General features: G+C 44.9%; 1 protein-coding gene across 1 annotated transcript; it reads left to right on the top strand.

The window, feature by feature from the left end:
• Nucleotides 1-37: 37 nt before the first annotated feature.
• Nucleotides 38-6,062, top strand: bcl2l10 (BCL2 like 10). Its single transcript, XM_052516834.1, has 3 exons — nucleotides 38-185; nucleotides 1,508-1,978; nucleotides 4,526-6,062. Exons 2-3 carry the CDS (start codon nucleotides 1,511-1,513, stop codon nucleotides 4,646-4,648), a joined length of 591 nt encoding a protein of 196 aa, XP_052372794.1. The 5' UTR covers nucleotides 38-185; nucleotides 1,508-1,510; the 3' UTR covers nucleotides 4,649-6,062.
• Nucleotides 6,063-8,727: the final 2,665 nt, after the last annotated feature.

Here is an 8,727-nt window from a genome sequence, read left to right as displayed (position 1 = left end):
TAACGTTATTTCCATTACATCTGATTCTCTTCTAGCGGAACAATACCATTCAGGGAAATGCCATTTTTGTGACGTTGCTTAGTGAGTATAAAGTCTGGCGAGAGCCCGGTGAGGCGGAAATACGGTTGACGACAGCGATCCTCCTTCCGTCTGTACGTGGAGAAAGCAGTCTGATCGCTGGGAGGGTGAGCTTTTTGTTAACTTTTTACTACCTAGAATATGCGATTTATTTTTCTTCAACTCGAACTATTCTTGGATAAGCGTGTCAAGCTTCGGTTTTACAGATTGAGGGAATGGATCGATGCGGTTTGAGCCACTGATGTTGTCCGCTGCCTTGGTTTCTCTGGTCCTTTGTGTCAATCAGTACTACACTAGTTAGCTTTCAGCTGCTAGCCAGAAATGTCTAACGTTCGCGAGAAGCCCTGCTTACTCATATCCAAACCATGACTGCTTATCTATTTTCCAATGTTGATGTTGACAAGAAAATGTAAAACAATCCAACAACTTAACGTTATCTGGATAGCTAATTTAGCTAGCTAGATTGCGATGTGTGTGACTTGCCTTCGATTTGACAGTCAAGCTAGCAAGTACAAATATGTCAATGTTCAAGTCAATTCAGTTTTCTTTATACGGTACTGTAGCTAGCTAACGTATTAGCATTAGCTCTAGCTACAACCCTTGTTTCTTTCATGCCACGTCCTGAATTAATCCAGACTTCAAGGGCTCTTCAATTAGATTTGACTGTCTTGCTCACATAGCCAGTTATTTAGCTAGCTAGTTACAAAGCTACCTAGCCAACTGTTTACCGTTCTATTTACAGATTAGTTCACGCTTGCTATGTGGTCTATGCAGCTCATTGGGAAACGTAGCTTTGCTTTCAGTTTTGAGTACAAGCCTCTTCTTGGTATTGCACAGAGGATGTCACCTCTTTGGGATTAGATTGAGGTTGTTTCCAATAGACCGTGTTGGATGGGTTGTGGAAAGAAGCCTGCTGTATAATGTATTACCCTTTTAGGCATAACAATATGAATACTGAGAATGTTTCCTCTATAGTCTAGCCCCTGCAGTGTGGGCGGTGAGAAATTAACTGCATGTGATAATGTATTGATAGTGTTTCCTCTATAGTCTAGCCCCTGCAGTGTGGGCGGTGAGAAATTAACTGCATGTGATAATGTATTGATAGTGTTTCCTCTATAGTCTAGCCCCTGCAGTGTGGGCGGTGAGAAATTAACTGCATGTGATAATGTATTGATAGTGTTTCCTCTATAGTCTAGCCCCTGCAGTGTGGGCGGTGAGAAATTAACTGCATGTGATAATGTATTGATAGTGTTTCCTCTATAGTCTAGCCCCTGCAGTGTGGGCTGTGAGAAATTAACTGCATGTGATAATGTATTGATAGTGTTTCCTGTATTTATCATGTCGTGCTGCCTGTGGAAAACAACTGTAGCAGAGGCCCTTTCTGATATACAGGATATAGATGATGTATTAACTGTATGTCTTCCTGTAGACCATGTCATGTGGGCTGTGGAAAGAAACCCTGGCAATAGCAGAGGACTACCTGTCTGTCTGCAGTATTATCCCTGCCAGTGGGTCCCAGAAAGCCCCGCCTGGTCCTCCTCCCAGCGACTCTGCTGCAGCCATGCGGCGCCAGGCCCGGGACATGGAGGCCAAGCACCGGGCCCGCTTCCATGCCCTGGCACACAGCTTCCTGTGCCAATGTGGGCCGGACCCCTGCGCCTGTCTGAGGAGGGTGATGGAGGAGCTGGTGGGAGACGGACAGATGAACTGGGGGAGGGTGGTCTCTCTGTTCACCTTCACTGGTGTGCTGGTGAGAGAACTACAGGGAGAGGACACAGACCAGGGGCTGGGTAATGGCATGGAGCTGGGGGGGAAGGAGAGCTGCAGGGCACTGGCGGAGACCATAGCAGACTACCTAGGAGAGGAGAAGAGTGACTGGATGCTGGAGAACAAAGGCTGGGTAGGTTTGAGCAGTAAGCATCACACACATGCGCTTATGGACACATGCACACACACACACAGGATCATTGACTAAGCTGGTGGGAATTAGAGATGGGAATCTGGGCTAATATCAGCAGCACTAGTTCTCTGTCAAGCTAAGAGAAACAGTTGGACAATGACACCTTCTATTGTCAATAATGTCTGTTTCAGACACCTTGTGGCTTCTTGCCATGTGGCTGCTGTGTTTGTATTACCAACACAATGTTCAGGTCTAATCCAGAAATGACTGCTTAAAACACAGGATTTTTGTGGTACAAGAAATATGACAATATTGGGGGCCAGTTTCCCGGACACAGATTAAGTCTAGGGGCGGAAGGTAGCGTAGTGGTTAAGAACGTTAGGCCAGTAACGGGAAGGTCGCTGGTTTGAATCCCAGAGACAACTAGGTGAAAAATCTGTCAATGTCCCCTCGAGCAAAAGGCATTTAACCAGAATTCCTCCTGTAAATTAAGGATAAGAGTGACTACTAAATAACTTAAATTACTGTAAAAGTAGTAGTTCTGGATTGAAGAGCAATTAGAGATGGAGAATTCCCATTTGAAAATTGTGTCTGGGCCCTAAATTTGCCTTTTTTTTTTTTTATTCTTTTTTTTACCCCTTTCTCCCCAATTTCGTGGTGTCCAATTGTTAGTAGCTACTATCTTGTCTCATCGCTACAACTCCCGTACGGCTCGGGAGAGACGAAGGTGGAAAGTCATGCGTCCTCCGATACACAACCCAACCAAGCCGCACTGCTTCTTAACACAGCGCGCATCCAACCCGGAAGCCAGCCGCACCAATGTGTCGGAGGAAACACTGTGCACCTGGCAACCTTGGTTAGCGCGCACTGCGCCCGGCCCACCACAGGAGTCGCTGGTGCGCGATGAGACAAGGATATCCCTACCGGCCAAGCCCTCCCTAACCCGGATGACACTAGGCCATTGTTTGTCGCCCACGGACCTCCCGGTCGCGACCGGTGACAGAGCCTGGGCGCGAACCCAGAGTCTCTGGTGTGACAGCTGGCGCTGCAGTACAGCGCCCTTAACCGCTGCGCTACCCGGGAGGCCACCAAATTAGCCTTTTTAATGCTTATTAGAAATGGGTGTTTGACTTGTAATGTGTTACATGTCAGTAGGCTGTTGTGTCACAGTAGATTTATAAATGCATAACTCTTCAGTCAATACACTAAATACAGAGTGATTTTACTGTGGTGTGGACTATAAACCCTGGTTGTCTGAGAGGTCAAAGATCTACCTGTCACTTTAAAGATGGTTTGTACAAGGTCAACACAGCCAGTATAGTCATATAAAGTGGATCAGGGGTAGTGGGGTTACTGGGGTACTCCAAAACAACATAGGACTGTAGTGCTGGGGTAGCAACAACACAGCTGCAGCTCAATTTGTTGACTGCTTTTGTGAATTAACCCCCCCCTCTAGCCAGCTGGTCCCAACAGCCGTATGTACTGTCTCTAACGTAACAGTCTAGTGACCTCCAAGCACACAACTATCGTTAATACTCAAAAACTAGTCTGGATGAGAACAACAAATAGACTGATGAACACAACCAGCTGGGTCTGGATCAGAACAACAAATAGACTGATGAACACAACCAGCTGGATCAGAACAACAAATGGACTGATGAACACAACCAGCTGGGTCTGGATCAGAACAACAAATGGACTGATGAACACAACCAGCTGGGTCTGGATCAGAACAACAAATAGACTGATGAACACAACCAGCTGGGTCTGGATCAGAACAACAAATAGACTGACACAACCAGCTGGATCAGAACACAACCAGCTGGGTCTGGATCAGAACAACAAATAGACTGATGAACACAACCAGCTGGGTCTGGATCAGAACAACAAATAGACTGATGAACACAACCAGCTGGGTCTGGATCAGAACAACAAATGGACTGATGAACACAACCAGCTGGGTCTGGATCAGAACAACAAATAGACTGATGAACACAACCAGCTGGGTCTGGATCAGAACAACAAATAAACTGATGAACACAACCAGCTGGGTCTGGATCAGAACAACAAATGGACTGATGAACACAACCAGCTGGGTCTGGATCAGAACAACAAATGGACTGATGAACACAACCAGCTGGGTCTGGATCAGAACAACAAATAGACTGATGAACACAACCAGCTGGGTCTGGATCAGAACAACAAATAGACTGATGAACACAACCAGCTGGGTCTGGATCAGAACAACAAATAGACTGATGAACACAACCAGCTGGGTCTGGATCAGAACAACAAATAGACTGATGAACACAACCACATTTTGAGATTTGCCTTACTGATCACGACACAGGACTGTTATAGCAGGGACTGTCCACAGACAGTTCTCTCTCGGTCTGAAAAAACGAGAGGAAATGGGGCTTTTTGAGCAGTATTGAACTAAGTTTCTTGACTTCCTTATTTTGATCTCTAGCCTGGTCCTTTGATACACCATCGTGACCTGAAATAAGTGTTCAATAAAATATATGGATCTAATCCTCTCTCTTCTAGGAGGGCTTCTGTAAGTTCTTCCACACAGCAAGAGAGGTGAACCAGGACTCGTCCATGAAGACTGCCCTGTTTGCTGCTGCTGGCGTGGGCATCGCAGGGTTAACCTTCCTCCTGGTCCGCTAACACACAGCACAAGCCCTGCTGCATCATCAGTCTCATTTCAAAGTGATGGCCGTGTGGTAGGTCCTCAATGGGTTAAATGGTGTCACAACAGGGGCACAACACTGTCTTGAAAATGAGGGGTGGGGGGAGAGACTAACTTAGGGCCAAAATATCTTTTTTTTAAAATAGTGGATGGGACATGTCCCCCTTCACCCCCTGGTGAGTTACGCCCATGTGTCACACTAAAGCAGGATTCCATTACATGGTTTAGTTTCATTCATCAACTGAATGTTTCCACATCTTTCAGTCTGCAGTAATACCTTAAACTATTACCAACTCTATGATTCAGTCATACCTAGAGTCATACCTGTACCACAACAAACTAAAGGCCTTCTGAAATGATGGAATATGTGAATATTATTAGTTTGCATATCTTTCCTCTGTTATGTTATTAAATTATAGTATTTTGTCAAAACGAGCGCACAGGGACCACATGTTGTGTTGACCACAACTGGACTACTATGGTTGGTTGCATTCTGTTTGACCGTGCAGCTACAAAGATGACCATTTAGATGTGGATGGCTGCTTCTCAAATGGGGACTTCATCCCTATATCAGGGCTATTCAAATCCAAGCCTGACGTTCTGAAGTAGTCCTGCTTTTCTGTTCTGCCTGATCATTAATGGCACCCAACTGGTGTCTCAGGTCTAAAGCCATTCCTGGTAAGAGGGGAGGAATGAAAATCAACTGTGGAACTGGCTTGTTGGTCCAGATTTCAATATCCCTGACCTATATAGAAATGGGGTGGCATTTGGGGACAAACCCCATCATTTTGTCCACTGCTTGGTGTCCTGACTTGTTTTTATGAATGTCCCTCTTGCCTTTCTACTTCAAGTAATGTGTGTGTGTGGCAAGAATATTTTTTAGTGTAATAAACATACATTAATATATTATATTTATATGAAATAAAAATGTTAAGTTGCCATCTTTGCATTTTGCCCCTTGGCAGATTTCATTGTTATTTTGTAGTTTTTTTTTAACCTTTTTCTCTCTCGTCATGTTAGACATCCATTTCTGGTTTATAAAAACAGGGTTCTTCTACTCCAGGCCCGTAGGTCCACATTACTGCTCGATTCTTTTCTACCTGCTAATTGATTGGCCGGCCAGAGTCTCTTGAGATGATGAAAACCAGAAGTGTTCAGGTCCTCCAGGCCTGTAGTTAAATATCCTTGGTCTGTCTGTGTAGGTTTCTATCTGTGTCTGAGATGGTATGTAATGTTTTTCAGGGCTTTACAGACAGTGGTGCTACAGTGTGAGATGATATTAAGCATGTCTGCCTCAGACCAATTGACTAGACATGGTCTGCATTGCAAATGCACCCTGTTCCCTATAGTGCGTTATTTATGTCTTTTTCTAAATAAAAAGTTTGTCATGGAGTTACAGTACTGTCTTTTGTTAAAGGTGAGTGTGAGAGACTGCAGGATGCTAAAGACACTGGGAGTCCTTTTGGTTTCACTTTGACTTCAGAACTTTTTCTGACTTCTTGTTACGGTCACATAAGTGTTTATCAGCCTACACACTACCCCTCATCTCCCCATCATGGTCTTGCAGGCCTCAGGCTCCACATCTTGTCTCTTCTCTTCTTAGAATAAAAGCGCTGACTTGTATCCTGTTACACAACTGCAGCTACTGCTATTCTAGATGCAACTAATGGTACTTTAGTCACCGTCACATACAAGGCTGTGGTTACTGCTATTCTCTACACAGCCACCGCAAGCCTTCTAAGAAACACAGCCATTGCTGTGAGAAACACAACTTTGTCTTTCACGGAGTCACATTTGTCTCAATAGTTTTTGCTAAATGTATTTCTGGTGAATTGGAAATCCAGTGTTTTCTCCTAGCCAGAGAATTCAGTCCTACGCTCAGTGACGCTACAGCAATGAGACGTGTCTGTCAGTGAGGGGGCGGGATTAGACCAGGGCCGTAACCATTCGGTCTCATCCTTGTCTACCAGGATGAGATGTACAGACAGAGACCGACACCTCTTAACTAATGGCACTTTAGTCACCATCACATACAAAGCTGTGGTAACTGCTGTTCTCGACATGTAGCCACAGAAAACCTTCTAGGACGCTGCAGTTGTATCTTGTTACACAAGTCAGCACTTTTTATTCCGATTCTGAGAAGTGTATCGGAGAGATGAGATGTGGAGCATGAGGCCTGCCCCATCAAGATGAGATCAGATCGTGACTGAGACTGTTATTCAAGAGTGTCACTATCTCATCTTGATGATCGCTACTAGTTTCTGTTATGCCGGCTTTTAACGGTTTTGGCTTTCCATCTGATATACACTTATCACGTTTATTCTCACACACACACCCCTGAGCCATGGGAAGAGCAGTATTATCTGCTGCTTCTCCAATCTGTTTATACTATCAGCACTGTCTTGCTGACCCACACTGTACACACAAGCCGTGCTCTCTGACTAGCCTGCACTCACCCCAAGCAAACCTTGCAAATGAGTTTGACCCCCTTTCCCTGCTTCCCATACAATGTCTCTCTGCCCCAGAGTAGATTTCTGGCTAAGAGTGACTGTTTTAATGTCACCAAAAGTCTCTGGGATGGAGGAGGGGAGACAGAGTGAGTGAATGGAGGTAAGCGTGTATAGCATTGTATATCTGAACCATCAAAGGGTCTTTATAGCCCTCGACCTCTCAGGCCCTCAGAACATGCAACACTGAGACACCTGATTTCCTACCATAGAACACATACAACATACTGAGAGCTGAGCTGATGTTGTCAATGTGTGACTGTTATATCCTGTTGACATGTTTTCTCCCAGTCGACTAACAGCAGCCCGTCACTGCTGTGGTTCATCATGGGGAACTGGCTAACATGTTAATACCCAGTTATTATCACTAGTTCTATTGACACTGGCTGTTTAGATGATGGATTATAGAGATTACTGATGAAGGGGGACATCCTTACTGGCTCCCAGATGGGACTCTTGGGACTGAATCTCAAAAACAAGCAAAGCGGGAGGGGGAATTGGTGAGAGACCAGGATGGAGAGAGTGTGAGGAATGGAGAGGTAGTGAGTCAGACAGAAGTCTGGGGGTTTGAGAAACATGTTAAACTCTCTGACCTCAATGACCTTAAACACCCAGCATAATGATCAGGGACCTTACACCCAGCAGACTGGAGAGGGGACAGTGAATGATATCTATAGACTGGAGAGAGGACAGTAAATTATGTCTATAGACTGGAGAGGGGAGAGTAAATTATGTCTATAGACTGGAGAGGGGACAGTGAATGATATCTATAGACTGGAGAGGGGACAGTGAATGATATCTATAGACTGGAGAGGGGACAGTGAATGATATCTATAGACTGGAGAGGGGACAGTGAATGATATCTATAGACTGGAGAGGGGACAGTGAATGATATCTATAGACTGGAGAGGGGACAGTGAATGATATCTATAGACTGGAGAGGGGACAGTGAATGATATCTATAGACTGGAGAGGGGACAGTGAATGATATCTATAGACTGGAGAGGGGACAGTGAATGATATCTATAGACTGGAGAGGGGACAGTGAATGATATCTATAGACTGGAGAGGGGACAGTAAATGTTACCTATAGACTGGAGAGGGGACAGTAAATGTTACCTATAGACTGGAGAGGGGACAGTAAATGTTACCTATAGACTGGAGAGGGGACAGTAAATGTTACCTATAGACTGGAGAGGGGACAGTAAATGTTATCTATAGACTGGAGAGGGGACAGTGAATGATATCTATAGACTGGAGAGGGGACAGTAAATGTTACCTATAGACTGGAGAGGGGACAGTGAATAATATCTATAGACTGGAGAGGGGACAGTGAATGATATCTATAGACTGGAGAGGGGACAGTGAATGATATCTATAGACTGGAGAGGGGACAGTGAATGATATCTATAGACTGGAGAGGGGACAGTGAATGATATCTATAGACTGGAGAGGGGACAGTGAATGATATCTATAGACTGGAGAGGGGACAGTGAATGATATCTATAGACTGGAGAGGGGACAGTGAATGATATCTATAGACTGGAGAG

Source organism: Oncorhynchus keta, unplaced genomic scaffold (assembly GCF_023373465.1).
Source record: "Oncorhynchus keta strain PuntledgeMale-10-30-2019 unplaced genomic scaffold, Oket_V2 Un_scaffold_5444_pilon_pilon, whole genome shotgun sequence".
In the NCBI taxonomy this organism is placed as follows: domain Eukaryota; kingdom Metazoa; phylum Chordata; class Actinopteri; order Salmoniformes; family Salmonidae; genus Oncorhynchus; species Oncorhynchus keta.
This window is presented reverse-complemented; position numbering and strand designations above follow the sequence as displayed.

Excerpts from the sequence above, each read along its gene's own strand:
- bcl2l10 (XM_052516834.1), top strand. The coding sequence starts at position 1,511 with ATGTCATGTGGGCTGTGGAAAGAAACCCTGGCAATAGCAGAGGACTAC. Across the intron at positions 1,979-4,525 it reads TGCTGGAGAACAAAGGCTGG|GAGGGCTTCTGTAAGTTCTT; the intron begins GTAGGTTTGAGC and ends TCTCTCTTCTAG.